At 52.9% G+C, this 14,664-nt stretch overlaps 5 protein-coding genes across 5 annotated transcripts; 2 read left to right on the top strand and 3 right to left on the bottom strand.

Annotated features, from left to right (window-relative positions):
• Nucleotides 1-381: 381 nt before the first annotated feature.
• On the top strand, nucleotides 382-3,321 carry Z520_09520 (uncharacterized protein; the record flags this gene model as incomplete). The annotated part of the gene is made up of 1 exon (XM_016780014.1): nucleotides 382-3,321. One exon carries the CDS (start codon nucleotides 382-384, stop codon nucleotides 3,319-3,321), a length of 2,940 nt encoding a protein of 979 aa, XP_016628953.1.
• A 1,206-nt stretch (nucleotides 3,322-4,527) lies between these two features.
• On the top strand, nucleotides 4,528-5,711 carry Z520_09519 (uncharacterized protein; the record flags this gene model as incomplete). Its single annotated transcript, XM_016780013.1, has 2 exons — nucleotides 4,528-4,597; nucleotides 4,726-5,711. 2 exons carry the CDS (start codon nucleotides 4,528-4,530, stop codon nucleotides 5,709-5,711), a joined length of 1,056 nt encoding a protein of 351 aa, XP_016628952.1.
• A 548-nt stretch (nucleotides 5,712-6,259) lies between these two features.
• Nucleotides 6,260-7,064, bottom strand: Z520_09518 (uncharacterized protein; the record flags this gene model as incomplete). The annotated part of the gene is made up of 2 exons (XM_016780012.1): nucleotides 6,260-6,546; nucleotides 6,617-7,064. 2 exons carry the CDS (start codon nucleotides 7,062-7,064, stop codon nucleotides 6,260-6,262), a joined length of 735 nt encoding a protein of 244 aa, XP_016628951.1.
• A 1,163-nt stretch (nucleotides 7,065-8,227) lies between these two features.
• On the bottom strand, nucleotides 8,228-10,848 carry Z520_09517 (uncharacterized protein; the record flags this gene model as incomplete). Its single annotated transcript, XM_016780011.1, has 5 exons — nucleotides 8,228-9,427; nucleotides 9,479-10,083; nucleotides 10,358-10,510; nucleotides 10,725-10,739; nucleotides 10,800-10,848. 5 exons carry the CDS (start codon nucleotides 10,846-10,848, stop codon nucleotides 8,228-8,230), a joined length of 2,022 nt encoding a protein of 673 aa, XP_016628950.1.
• Nucleotides 10,849-11,629: 781 nt separating this feature from the next.
• On the bottom strand, nucleotides 11,630-14,389 carry Z520_09516 (uncharacterized protein; the record flags this gene model as incomplete). Its single annotated transcript, XM_016780010.1, has 1 exon — nucleotides 11,630-14,389. One exon carries the CDS (start codon nucleotides 14,387-14,389, stop codon nucleotides 11,630-11,632), a length of 2,760 nt encoding a protein of 919 aa, XP_016628949.1.
• Nucleotides 14,390-14,664: the final 275 nt, after the last annotated feature.

Here is a 14,664-nt window from a genome sequence, read left to right as displayed (position 1 = left end):
GCAACCCAAGCATTTTAGTCCCCCCTCGATCCTCCTCGTACCTCGCTCACTTCCATCATTATTGGAGCGATCCTTAGCCGGCTTCCCTCATCTTACCTACCTCAGCAGCCCAGCCTCTCCTTGACCCAATTCTTCCTCAGTCAGCCTTCACATGAACCGTCTGTGGTTATCGCTACAAAATCCCTGACAATAATAAGCACTGTATCTCAGCTCAGAATTGGTCCTCGTCCTACGCGAGCCATCAGCCTTATATGACTCGAGCTCCCCTCCCCCGTACTACAGCTACGGCGCAATCCACAATCAAGGAAGTAACACTTGCTTCATTCTGAACCACCCAACCCACTTTCAGCTTACATGCCTTCATGAATCCGCCGCCCAACGATGGAATCACCCCATGCTCCTGGGACGGCCGACCTCACTTCCGCTCACGGCCAAGACGAGGAATGGTCCCCTTTAACAGATGGCTTCGGGGGGTTTGTTGACATTGAAACTCTTTCTGGTGGCTATGGCCAAGCACCTCGACTCGAAACCCAAAATCTGTATGACGACGATCTGATCGGCGTCAGTATGAGTCGAGCTCAAACCCAGATGAGATCTCCAGATACTCCTGTAGCCGAAAAGGCCAGAGCTCTCAATCTGCCTGTTGAATACTTCCACAGAATTCTAGCACTGGCCGAAGAACCTGAGAACGACAATGACAGCGACGAAGCAGACGACACCCAGCCCAATGCGCCGCATGCTAGCCCGAGGCCACCTGCAGACTACCAGGATGATGCCGGACGGTCCGCCTCTCCTGAGAGAATCGAAACGAGAAGCTCTTCACACGATTCGCTTTCCGCGAACCAGCAATCACGATCCTACAGCTATCCCATCAATTCACCAGGCCTCCCCTATGATAGGACGTACCCATCCCAGGCTGCAACGGTGGAAGATGCAAAGCATCTTGCAAGGCCGACCTGGGAGTACCAATTCCCACCACACCCAACCCGAAAACCACCTACGCCGCCTGAAGGCGGTCAGATTCCCCAGCAGACTCGACGTTCTGAGAACGATGTTTCACACATTGATAGCCTCGAAGAAGGGGCCCCGTCACCGAAACCTCACAGATCGTCCGTCACCAAGGACCTTTTATCCGGGGCTGGAAGTGAGCGAAGGCGTAGTTTGTCGTCGGCTCCAACGAACTTACTTTCCAATTTGCGAAAATTGTTACCAGACCTTCCATCTGGACATTTCAGCAGAAGCTCCATATCGCTTTCTTTTCTGCCATCGAGCAATGGTAACTCCGGGCAGCAGAGTCCTGCTGGCGGTCAGATGACACCAACTAATAGGACATTTCGATGGTCTCTTCGCGAACCACTTCAAAGGCGTAATACTGACACATCCCGCAATATGCAGCCAGACCCTGTGCCAGCTCACGACCTTGTTACTGTGTCGCGCAGTCAGATGGACGGCAATGTGCAATCGCTGCTCTCCCCGACCAGCCCGGCATCCAACGTTAGCCGGGCACGTTCCAACTCCGAAGGATCTCTGTACATAAGGAGAAGGGTCTCCGGTGTCTCAGCGTACGACGACATCAGCGCGTTTGCCCACGTTACTGATATGGCAAATTCTCGATTCAAAGCCATTACAGACAGTTTCCAGAATTCGACACTGAAAATGCCTCGGCTGCCCGCACTCCGACAAGTAGCGAAGCGACGCACGTCGCCCGACGAATCGAACGGTGAAATCCCTCCCGGAATCGACGAGGCTAGCGGCGATGGGCAAGGACAGGCTCACCAGCACGCTTCGGTCAAGAAGATACGGAATGCAGCAAAGGGCGTAGAGGTGGAAACTCCGCAGCAGCGAGCGCATCCAATATTGTCACACGCTCTTTCAAAAACCACTGGTGACATTGTTATCTTGGGCGGTTATAGGGGATCAATCTTGAGATCAGCACAACCTCCTCATCGACAACTCTGGGTCCCCATCAAGGTTGGACTGAACATCCGCAAGGTAGATCTTGAAGTTGGTTTGACGCGCGAGGATGAAGAGCGCATGGAACAGACCATTATCCCATCTGGCATTCTTTCGCATATCGGCCCGATCGACATTTGTCGAAGACTGCTCAAACATATGAGGAAATGCCCCAACACACGTGAGAATAAGCTGAGAGTCCACGACTGGGGCTATGATTGGCGACTATCCCCGGACCTTCTCAGCAGAAAGTTGATCAAGTTCTTGGAATCACTGGAGTGCAATCAGCCGGGGACTCCTCACGAGAAACGGGGGGCCACCGTTATCGCACACAGTCTTGGGGGGCTGATCACACGGCATGCTGTCAACCAAAGGCCAGAGCTTTTTGCAGGTGTGGTCTACGCCGGCGTTCCGCAGCACTGTGTCAATATTTTGGGGCCGTTGCGGAACGGCGACGATGTGCTTCTTTCTTCCAGAGTCCTCACAGCCCAAGTTAATTTTACGCTTCGAACCAGCTACGCTCTTCTTCCGGAAGATGGCCGCTGCTTCATCCAGAAGCACACCAACAAGAGGTACGATCTGGACTTCTTCGATCCGCACGTCTGGGACGAGTACCACCTGTCCCCCTGCATCAACCCGCCGATACCTCGCAGTCTCCGAGAGAAAGAAGATCGTAGGAAGAGTATAATTGGAGCCCTTTCCGAAAGCATTTCGGGGTCCACCAAACGTACTTCGTGGTTTGGAGGTCAAGGTCCTCCGGGCCAATCCTCCCATCAAACGGATCCCAGAGAAGCTCTTGAAGAAGCACATCAGCATGCCGTGAACAAGGCCTTGGAGGCGGGTCAGGACACGGAAGGTAATGCGGAAGGAATGGTTGGACCATCCATGAAACAATCTCACCACCGAAACAGCATTGCAACCGCCGTAACAATTCCGAAAGACCTTGCAGAAGATTATCTGGATCGTACGCTGGCGGAGGTGTCGGTCTTCAAACAACAGTTGAAGTTTAATCCTGGCCACCAGGAAAGCAATCTCTACCCACCCCACGCGTTTATCTTCGGCAAGACGGTGCCCACCGTGTACGGGGCTAGAGTTGCCAATAAAGAAGCGATCAAGTACACGGATGCATTCGATGATCTGGCATTTGCCGCAGGAGACGGAGTGGTGCTTGCAAGTGCAGCGCAGCTACCAGAAGGGTACCGGTGTGTCAAAAGGGGCAGAGTGGAGAGTGATCGGGGACATGTGGGAATTATGGGCGACCTCGAAGGCATGGGCCGCTGTTTGGAGGCAGTAGTCGATGCCAGAGCAAAGGGCGTTGGGTTAGGAAAATCATATGCTCGTCACGCAAGGGACTCGAGCGATTCATGAATTGATGACAGTGATGAAAGGTGGTAATCGTGGATTTGGATACGCGATACCTAGCGAGTCTTTTTGCTTGTACAGCTTCATCTCTTCACAAACTTGCGGTTTGCATTGAAGATTGCCTGGGAGAGACAGCAGTTCGGCAGCATGCTCATCTGCACTGTGCAGATGGTGGTATGCCATCAACATATATTGGGCGAGGCTGTAAGGATCAGGGGCAACGACAGAAGAGCACATCCCAGGACGAAGCCACGACACCTGCCAAGTTCAATATTAGGTCTCGATAAGCATTTTCCAGCTCCCCGCGAGTACGTCACATTCCCAGTTGCTAACCACAGCTAAGTAGACGCATGATCCAGTCGGATGCTTGGGCTCAGCAAATCAACCCCGCAGATCCAAAAAGAGGCGAAAGAGGGAAAAAAAGAGAAGGAAAAAGGAAAATTCAATCTCAATAAGCTACGCTCAGATTGTAATAATACCGAACATATCCTACCTAGGATGCAATCGCTCTTTGTGTCCTGCCCACTTATTGTGTCCGGAGGTCACCGATGGATGAGGAAGATAAGTACATAGCTACGTAAGATAGACTGGATTTAATTCTTCTTTTCCTTCCGCCATGTAACATTACTGGCATTTTCCATTGCTACTAATTCTTTTTTTTCCCTCTTGCTTTCTCCCGCCGTTACTCCCTTTGTACTGTGTGTGTGTGTGTTTGTACAATAACAACAAAGATTAGACTGGGGACTTTTTCTTTTCTAAATCCAACGGTCGTGGGGGTTTTTTCCCGTGGACAAATTCCTTTCGGATATCTTTGGTCTACAGGTGGTTCTGAGCGCAGAAGGGCACGACTGTCAAGGAACGGAATAGAATCCGAAAGAGAAGAAAGAGAAGAGACGGAGGGAGGAAGAGAGAAGGCCGGGATTTCTCAGCCCCTTTTTTACCTTGACACAAACGTTCCTATACGTGCATAGGGACGCGGGACGGACGGTGGTTTTTCGATCGAAAATCCCTCCACCACCACCACTACCAGCAGGACTTCATTGCAAAAGAAGGATCCTGAATCAGGGGCAACATCTCCCCCATCCCTTGGGTTCACGACAAACCGGGTACGTCCAGGAACAAGGTTTTTCAAGAAAGAGAAATAAGGGCGTGGGAAAAAGAAAAAGGGATCTGATTTTCCCTTTTTTTTCGACTTTTCCGGCGCCAAAAAAAATGTGTCAGGGACATATGCACGAGTTCCTCCAGGCTCTGCCCAAGTGCGAGCACCATATGCATCTCGAAGGTGAGGCTATGGCCCGGAACCCCTCTTTTCATATTTCAATAAACATTTCTTTTGTGACTAGACTGGAACTACCTGGTATAAAGGGGCATAAACTAACAACGTCCTTTTTCCATGGTTATATTTTGTAGGCTCTCTCGAGCCGTCGCTCCTCTTCGACCTGGCGGCGCGGAACAACATCTCTCTACCTTCCGTGGAGGAAGACCCGTCGTTCGAATCCATCGACACCCTCCTAGCCCGGTACCGGCGATTCACCTCGCTCGACGACTTCCTGCACTACTACTTCATCGGCATGTCCGTGCTCATCACGTCGGGAGACTTCGAGGCCCTGGCGTACGAGTACTTCCGGCGCGCGCACGGGGACGGCGTGGTTCACGCCGAGGTGTTTTTCGATCCGCAGGCGCATACCGTCAGGGGTGTCCGCTACGGGGATATCGTGGACGGGTTCACCGCCGCGCAGAAGCGGGCCAAGGCGGATTGGGGGATCACGTCGGAACTCATCGTGTGTGTCCTGCGGCATTTGCCCGTCGAGGACGGCGCGAGGATGTACCGCGACGCGATCCCGAACCTCGAGTCCGGCGTGATTAAAGGTTTGGGGTTGTCGTCGACGGAAAAGGGGAACCCGCCGCACCTGTACCGGGACATCTACGCCGACGCACTCACCCGCGGGTTCAACCGCACCGCCCACGCGGGCGAGGAGGCCGGGGTCGACTACATGGCGTCGGCGGTGCACGACCTGAACGTGACGCGGGTCGACCACGGGATCAAGCTCACCGAAGACGAGAATGTGATGCGTCTGTTCGCGGACCGCAACATCATGGTCACCATGTGTCCGCTCAGCAACGTCGAGCTGCGCTGCGTCTCCCACGTGCGCGACCTGCCCATCCGCACGTACCTGGACAACGGCGTCAGGTTCAGCATCAACAGCGACGACCCGGCGTACTTTGGCGGGTATATCCTCGACAACCACTGCGCCGTCCAGGACGCGTTTGGGTTGGACAAGAAGGACTGGGAGAAGATCGTCGGCCACGCTATTGAGGGCAGCTGGTGCAGCGATGAGAGGAAGGGGGAGCTCAGGAAACATCTCGCCGAGGTCATGGTGAGGTTTCAGGACTAGAAGAACCTCTACGGGCTGGAGTTCGAAAGATCCCGAGTCGGGGCCACTGATTCCTTTCCTCCTCTTCCATCGAGGAAACACGGATTAGAAAAGCGCAAGACAATCAATAAGCAAGGGGCGAAATGCAAGGAACCAAAAAACCCGAGGAAAATACGTTCTTCCAGTCTTGTATATATACTCTCAGAGTCTCGATCTGGGCGGCCGCGCCCCCTTCCCGAGGAAAGGAGCACACGAAGGTGGTCAGCTGAGGTGATCGAAGACTCGGTAAGAATGTGTGCACAAAGACATGGATAGGCGGAATAAGACGTGGCTATCACTGCGAATGGTAGAGAAAGAGTGTATGGTGTCTGACAGGAGCATTGGGAGCATCAGGAGAACATCTGCTAGCTCGTTGGGGAATGTGAACTTTTGGGCATTTTCATCCTTTGGAAGCTCTATATTGCCCATCGCCATTGCACTCTTGCACATCGGGACGTAGTTCAAACCTTGTTCGACCGTCCCAGAGCGAGGGCCCCCTTTTCACTTCAAAGGCATAGCTTTATGATAACTTACTTCTGCACATATTTGTCGCCAATGCCCCTCTGGACCGCTGGTCTCGCAGCAATCCGGTCAATCCACTTGAGCAGGTGCGGGAAAGGCTTCATCTCGTCCGCGCTGAATCCGCTTCTCTCCCAACCTTTCACCCAAGGCCATGTCTTGATGTCTGCTACCGTGTACTTGCCTTTACCAGGACCGGCCAGGTAGTCGCGCGGTTCGCCTGTGAACCGACCCGAGAGGCGGATTTCCAGCACGCCGTAAACGCGGAGGGTTTCGTTCTTGTAGCGGTTGATGGCGTCTTTGATGTTCACGCTACGTCAGTATGGACGATGCGACTAGAAGGCAATGCCAGCGCAGATGTCACTTACAGGGAATCTTCTCGGGTGCCGCCCTTGAAAAGTGGTTCACTTGTCCCTGATACGGGGCACCTCCGCCGTGCCAGAAGAACATCCACTGCAGCACCACATTCCGCTCCAATTCATCTTTAAAGCCAAACTTGTCCTCCTTGTCCGCAAACTTCAACAGATACAACAGCTGAGCGCTGGTCTCGATGATGGGGAAGGGAGGGGATTGCCCGTTGTCGACGAGCACGGGGATACGTCCATTGGGATTGAGCCGGAGGAACCACTCTTTCTTCTGCTCATTGGTCATGATGTTGATGAGGGTGGTGGTCCACGTTGTGCCATAGACATCCGCGAGTTCCTCGAGCATGATCTGCGTGGCTTGACCGTTGGGTGTGTTCTGGGTGATGAGGTGCAGACCCTTGGCCTGAGACACCTCGACGGGTGTATCCGCGATGTAGAGATCGTTGGACATTTTGGATAGGATCCGCAAGGGCCTTGCCTGGAGCAGCGAGGTAAGGGAACAGAGGAGAGGTTTGTTTATGCGCGAACGGAGATGATTAGGCGGTAGCTCGGGAGGTGGTTTCTTGAACAGAGAACGACAGGATCCGAAAGAGGTCCTCAGCATGGGAAGGAAAGGAATGGAAAAGTAATCAAGGAGAGACTCGCAGGTATTTAATGAGCGGAATGGCGCAATACGCCTGGTGTCAAATGTCTGTTTCGTCTCACCCGGTCAATTAGTAATGTATCGCAGGCACGTCAATGGAGGAGGGGCTCAAGAGAGGGGCAGTATAGAGGTTGTTGCAGTTTAGAGATTCGGAATCAATGACGGCATTTCGTGTCAACCACCGGACAGTGTGACACCTGCACAGCTACCAATCGATAGCTACCTAGGTACCTACTAGGTAGGTAGGTACCTTCGACTGGTCCACTAATAACTGCGCAGTGAGTTACCTGGTAGCTACTAGGCACTTAGTACCGCCGAGCGCGTTCTCGCTTAGCCCCAACTTTCTCTAACCCCCCCAGCGCCCCAGTTGGTTGCCAGTGGCTCCTCACCTTCATACAACCCAATAGGGAAGTTCAGGCCTTCCACAAGCAGGCCTCGATCCCTCTTCCAGCATTTCGCACTACAGCCTTCCCACACTGATTCAGTCCGCAACCCTAGATACCTAGGTATATATAACGTTTGAGGCTGGGTGAGCTACCCAATCACCCACTTCGTGATCCTGTAACGAAAAGATACCAGTGCAAGGCTGTGAAACGCAGGCCTCAGAGGACAACTCGCACCCCTCAAATGCCCCCAAATATACTATCCAGGAATATCAAACTGTGAGCTGTCTGAAACGTCACTCAATCATGAATACTAAGATAACCGAGCCGTAGTGATGGTGGCCGTATCATAAATGGTTTCTGAAACCTTCCTCGCATGTTCCTGTACCTGTCAAATGTAACTCCAAGGGTCATTCAAGCATGCGGCTGCTGCATGCCGATGTCCATGCGTGTATCCCTCATCCGTTCCAGAATTTCTCATGTAGACCTCGCTCTGAGAAAAAAAAAACCGTTTCCCTTTACAAAAAGTGTTCGGATGTGGCCCAAGAAAACAAAGACCGGGTATAGAAAGCCATTCCAATCCATTAATTAGTTCCAGCCCCATTCCCTTTTCAATTGCATAGCCGTTTTTCCTGTGGGCCAACCATGTTCGTCCTTCAACCTGTCCAAAATGCCCAGCAGAGCGCGTTGTTCGAGGGGATCCGAAAAGTACTCGCCGCAAACAACAACCGCCATGTACGCCTGTACCATCGCTGGCTGTGAGGAAGCATTGGATGCTGCTGTCCCACCCAGAGACATTGCAGTCCCACACAGTCGAATAACTATATCGTGCACTTCATCCGCAATCCTCTTTTGGGCTGCTGTTACTCCTGGCCCGATTCGCGGTATGTTCGGGTTGTAGACTGTCAAAAGAATCCGCGCCAGGTCCAAAGCCAACAATCCCGTGGCGTGGACCTCCGCCATATACCAAATGTGCGGGAGACATTCTCCCTTTGAGCGATCCGGCTCCTGATAATGGATAGGCGCGAACGACAACGGCTTGAATTGGTCCCATTGTATCTCGAAGTGTCGAAGCTCGTTCCATCGTTCAGTCTGGGTCTTGCCAGTACCGCCGTCACCACCAAAGCAGAATTGGAGAACTTTGGCACAGTGGTAAAGGTGTCGATCGGACCAGATGAAGTCCTCTGCTTTATCGAAACCTTGCAGGATCGTCCATGTTTCTAGAGGTAGCCGGACAGGTCTTTGCCTCAGGAAGGCAATTGTCAACTCTTGACGGAGTGCCACTCGGAATGAAGCATGTTGAAAGCTTTTCAAGTAAGCCAGAGCATTTTCAAACAACCCGATCGCAGACCCTGGTCTGAGGTACTCCGGATGTTTGTCATCGTCCATCATATAAGCATAAGGATTCGCTTGAGCGTTCACAAACAGTTGAAAGGTATGAATGAGGGTCTTGCTATCTTCATTGGTCAGCGACGGATCAATCTCTTCATAATATCGCAGAATGACTGCGGCGGCAAGCAAGTTCTCGTCTCGAACATGCTCTGAGTCGCTAGAAAGTTTGATGAGGTACGCAATACATGCGTTATGATATTTGACAGCAGTGTCCTCGGTCAATTTGGGAAGGAGTATATTTTGGTACTGGATGACACCGTCTGTCGTCTTGAATCGAGGGAGCGAAGCAAGATGTCTTGCTGCCAGCGTGAAAATGGCATTCAGTAACGGAGGACATCGCCTGGCACGTTGGGGAACGGCCAATGTAAAATGCCTGGCTGGATCTCCCACGTCGAACTCCCGCTGTCAGCTTGGCGACAGACATTCAGGTTAGAGCACGTCACCTACCCATGGTGCGAGATTTTCAATATAGTATCGCATCAAACAGGCACATTGTGTTGTGGTGTATTGGTTCGGCCAGTAGAACTCCTCTTTCCAGATGGCGGGGGAGAGTAGTGGATCTTCTGGAATGGTAGCCGCCGCAGAATCGGCCAGGCGACGATACTCGGCCTCTACCACTTTGGCGACTTGATGTTGTTCGGGCATATAGGTAAAGCCGTCCGGACTGGTAGAGCTGAAAACTTTGGGAAAGTCGTAGATCCGATATTGAGACCGGATGGGGTCGTAGGCGCCGTTGGGCGATCGATTGGAGTGGGTCTGATATTCTGGCGAAATCGCATCCGCAGTTCTCCTCCGTTTTATGGGAGAATGTACCAAGACTGACTCATGGTTTGCATTGAAAGGCGATAAGAAAGGAGGCAGGTCGGTCGAGGGAGCGCTGCGAACTGTTGGGGACAGCTCGGCCTCGACCGATGACTCAAGACGTTTGGACGGCCCAGAGGCATTTTCCTGTCTCTCGTCTTGAGCATTTGCTTTGGTACTAGTCACCGCGAGATCGTCCTGGGAGTAGTAGTTTTCCAACTCCGGGCCTTGGTCAACGAATTGGAACTTGGCTGTCAGAAGGCATTGTCAGCACACGAGTCAATAGGACCAACCATCGGTAGGTGTCCGGCCCTGAGCGGGATGAATGGGGACACAGCGTCAGTAGCCGCTGCCAACGTGGCCTTGGAGCAGTGCGACATGAACGGGTGGGTGATGATTGTGGGCGGAAAGACATGACAGCAGCATAAAAGATGGTGATCAAGGAGGCATTTGAGGAGACCCCTCTTTCCGGGGCGCAGATTCTGAGGCGAGAAAAATTTTGCGGCACTGGTTACACAGACTTACCATTCTTGGTCTGCTCGAGCCATGTTTGATCTTTGGAAAAGGAGGCATCGTATCTTGCGCTGGAGCCGACCCGGAATTTGAGCTTGCCCTTGCCGCGCCGACATCTCTCCCCAAGACGCTCACATTGTTTGCACTTCGGATAGTTGTCGTCGCCTGGGGGATGTCAGCTTGGTCCGACGCAGTGACACCGTCCAACGAAAGAGAGGTTGGGCTGGAGATGGTCGTGGCGGTGAGAAAAGGTGGTTCTTGTGGCACGTCGGGGAGCCTTCATGCAGAACAGACATGTGCAGAATGGAGAAGAAGCAGGAGAAGAAGGCGCTGCAAGATGTGATGGAGACGTAGGCGAGCTGTCAGTAGCGGAACTTACATTTGAGATGGCGGTCTTGGGACAGCCATCAGTCAACAAGCCAGCCTGCGGCTCGGGAAAAGAATGGGGACATACCACGACATTCCTGACATGGATCCTCGATCTTATTCGTTGATGCTGGCATAGAGGCCTGGCGGAATCAATCCCCGTAGGACAGAAGAAAGTGGACAAGGACTGTTAGGAAGCCATATGGAAAAAGTAAAGTTGAGGAAAAGGGAAGCGGAACGGGGAAGTTTGCCTCTATTTGGCTGTTGGGGCAACTGAGGTCGGCGCTGGGAAAGAAGAGCAACGGACATGCATGGCTGTTAACTAGTTTGAACAAAAGGGAGAGTCGAGAGTCTGAAAGCCAGTCGGCGTCAATGAAAAATCTTCTTGATCACACAAGGATTACCATTGACCCCGCCACCTGTCAGGTGCACACGAAAGGGGGAGGAGAAGGACGAAGGAAATGGGTTGGAAAGGGTCGAAATGCTGCCCAAAGCCAACTGTGACTGTTGCTGCTACTGCTGCTACTGCTACTTCAAGCCTCTGGGATTGCGAGTCCAAGCAGCCACTGAAATCTTTTGCTGGCTCTGCTCATTCGCTTGACTCTGTTTCTGCCCAAGCGAATGGATGAAGAGTTGCTGCGGAGTCCACGAGTCCAGGGACTGTCTCTACATGGCCACAAGATTTTGAATTCCAATATATAATCTCACATCCGTCCTCTTCTTCGTCTTTTTCGCTCAACAACTGACAACAGAATTGTATATGAGGATGATGACGCTGCATAGTCCAAAACGGAAAAGACTCCAAGTACAACGAAAAAAGAAAAAGGTGTCTCTCCCCCCGCCAGCTCCACGCCCTTTCCCCATACACTGCTCGGCCACCCCAGTCCATCCTGTCCGTGCTGAGCTCCAGAGGGAAACCTAGAACTCATAGACTGGTGCCTTGAATAGGACGTTGACTGCAGGCTGCGAGACTGCTCCTGTAGCAGCAGATCCAGGCTCTTTGCCACTATTCGCACCACCTGCCGACGGATTAGATGTCGGTCCCTTCCCTCTGACCTCGACTGCCACGAAAGCCGCAAACCTGATCCGGCCCTCGTTCGCGCCAGGTTGGGGAGCCAGTTGTGTCGGATCAACTGCCATACTGTTCCTGACATGTCCACGTGAATCCTCGCCTTCGTTTCCAGTGGAAGGAGCAACTTCGGGACGGCTCTCACCCCGCGCCGAGATGGATGGCTTTTTGTTGACGAAACCACCCAGGAAACTGGACTTCTTGGAGTGCTTTTCGCCAGAACCCTTGACAGATGCCTGGCTGCTGATGCCTGGCCCGCTTTCGTTTCGTCCCTGCTGGCCGCCTGCGCCGGGAGGTTGGGCGGCTTGCGATGCAGCTTTGCCGGCAGCTTCACGAATTTCGGCCTCTACATCACGGTCTCGTGGTGCATCATCTGTGCTGGCTGTGCTCATCTCATCGCCTTCTTCCTGTGCTCGAGCCTGCTCTTGCGCCTTAGCTTGAGCTGCCTGTTGTTGGAGCATGCGTTCATCTGAGCCAGGATTGGTTAAGGCGACAATCTGTGGTTCGATTTTCATGTACGTCTCATTCACAGGAGTGCCCGGCATGAAATACTCGATACAGATCTCACGCGACTCCAGCGGGATATTGGACGCAATGCCGATGGCTTGCCCAACAATCATGCCAACTCCCTCGACCAGTCCTGGGGGCGGAGGATCTGTCAGGTTTGCTTTCAACGATTCGGTGAGCTGATGAGTATAATGCTTGTTCATGGTCTCTGCGTAATGTTCCGCTTGTTGCGAATTGAGAACATCCTGTAAACCTTCAATGGTAGTGAGTCGCCAAGTTGTGATTTTGGTCGTGAGATCGTCCCGCTGCTCATCGGTCAGAAGAGTGCCAGCGTGCCCTCCACGACGCAAGTTATGTTCGATGTGCTTCAGCTGCGCAGACAACGATGGCTCAATGCTGGGGTGAAACGTGTGCTGGAAGATACTCTCGTATAGCCATCGGGTGATGCAAGCTCGTCCTATGGCGGTCATTTCTTTCGTGCCGACAGTGTGAGCATCCTGGTTGCATACATGTCGCAGCCATGGTGGAATGGCCCGCCAATTCTTGCGAATATTGAAGGAAAGGTTGTTGATTGCTTGGCTCAAACGTTCAAATCGCGCCGTATATTGGGCGTCATCAAGCGATGTTTTGGACATGGAAAGACGCTGGTTTGCCACGGTATTCTGCAATTGCGTTACTTGAGCTTCCCGCTCGAAATAGTATCGCTTGACCTTGGAATATTTCGCCTGCAACTCCTCGTGACGTTGGAGAAGTTGGTTGTAATCTAATTGGCTAATGTCCTCCCGGCTTCTCGGAGGAGGCGTGCTTCGGCCTTGGTCTGAGGCCGCTTGTTGAGACATTCTCACCCTTGGATCGGCTTGGCTTTGGTTTTGATACTGATTCTGATCTTCAGACCGAGCTTCCCGCTGGGATAATTGCTGGCGAATGCTTCCGTTCGGTGGATCGCCTCTTGCCATGGCCGTCTGGAGTGGCTGTTGGCCTTGAGAGGCCGACTGTGAGGAATAACGATTGGTCGCCGCTGTGGAGGGACGAGAGTCTGGAGCAATTTGGGGATGGGCTGGGGTGGTGATGGGAGAAGGAGGGCCCAGAGATGCTTGTGACGGTGGTCTAAGGTGATGATACGGGTCAGAATCTACGTTGTTGGGTCGAGGTTGCTGGGGTTGATAAGGCAGGTAGTGTTCCGAGGTGCTAGCAGACTCGGATTGGTGATATGCGTGGTATTGGTCGTGTTGCGGACCGAAGTGTGGAGCGTCTTCGGCGTAGTCGACGGAGTGATGGGTTAATTGGCTCTGTGGAGAGTCAAATTGGCCTGGAGCTCTCTGGTATTGCTCGTACTGGGCTTGATCCGCTGTCTGATCCGGGGGTGCGGTGGAAGCGTCTGCCGGCGGTTGGGGAGGGTAGTATGTCGAATGTCTCGAAGGATGCTGAGACTGTGGTGAAGTCTGGGTTGAATACGAATCGCGGGATGAGTGTTCAGGAGGATGCGACTTCCTCAAGAGATGCACCGAGCTTGATCGTCCCAGAGGTTTGCGCTCAGGCGGGCCGTTTTCCTTTTCCTTTTCTCTCTGTTTGTCTTCGTCCTTGCTCTTGTCCTTGATCAGGCTTGAGATGAAACTGCGCTTTGATCGTTTGTGCTCTTTATCCTCAATGGTACGAACCTGCCTCGATTGACCAAATGTTGTCTGTCCCGGAATGGGAGCAGGGCCTTCAGGAATGAAGGCGTTCTGCTGGGACAGCGGAGGCACAACGGTCACTTGCGGCCTTTGATTTCCATACACGTCCGGGATGGATGAAGTGCGACCACTTTGGGTGCGTGCCAGGTGGGGAGGGGCAACGGGAGGCTGAGGTTGTGACAGAGAATCTGAGGCTTGCCCCTGATAATGAAGATCGGTCAACGGATGCTGTTGTGAGGGCTGTTGAGGATAGAGTTGGTGCTGCTGCTTGGGGTCGAGGTAAGGTTGTTGACGTCCCTGATGCTGAGGCTGGGGCGGTTGCTGTTGGTGCTGTTGCTGCTGATGGGGATGTGGATCAGGGTGTTCTCGGTGTGTCTGGGGGTCTTCTATGGAGGCCTGCGACTTGTTGGTCTTGAAAAGCCGCTGCATTGAAACCGCATCCGCCGCCAGGGGATTGAAAGATGCTACGGCGTGTTCTCAGACTGCGTTGAAATGGAAACAATTCAAAAGGGCAAACCAAGCGTCAGCTGTAGTGCTCAGGCTGGACGCAAAATATGGGAAGCGGGCTCGGCGGGCTGACCCTTTGATGATTATGGGAGCGATGGAGAAGAAGACGCCCACTCAACGCCTACTCCTCGTACCAAGCCCGAGGGGCCTGTGCCGCACCCAATGGGCACCCAATAGTCAAAGACATGCAGCTGTTC

The sequence above is a fragment of the Fonsecaea multimorphosa genome, assembly GCF_000836435.1.
Source record: "Fonsecaea multimorphosa CBS 102226 unplaced genomic scaffold supercont1.24, whole genome shotgun sequence".
Classification (NCBI taxonomy): Eukaryota; Fungi; Ascomycota; class Eurotiomycetes; order Chaetothyriales; family Herpotrichiellaceae; genus Fonsecaea; species Fonsecaea multimorphosa.
This window is presented reverse-complemented; position numbering and strand designations above follow the sequence as displayed.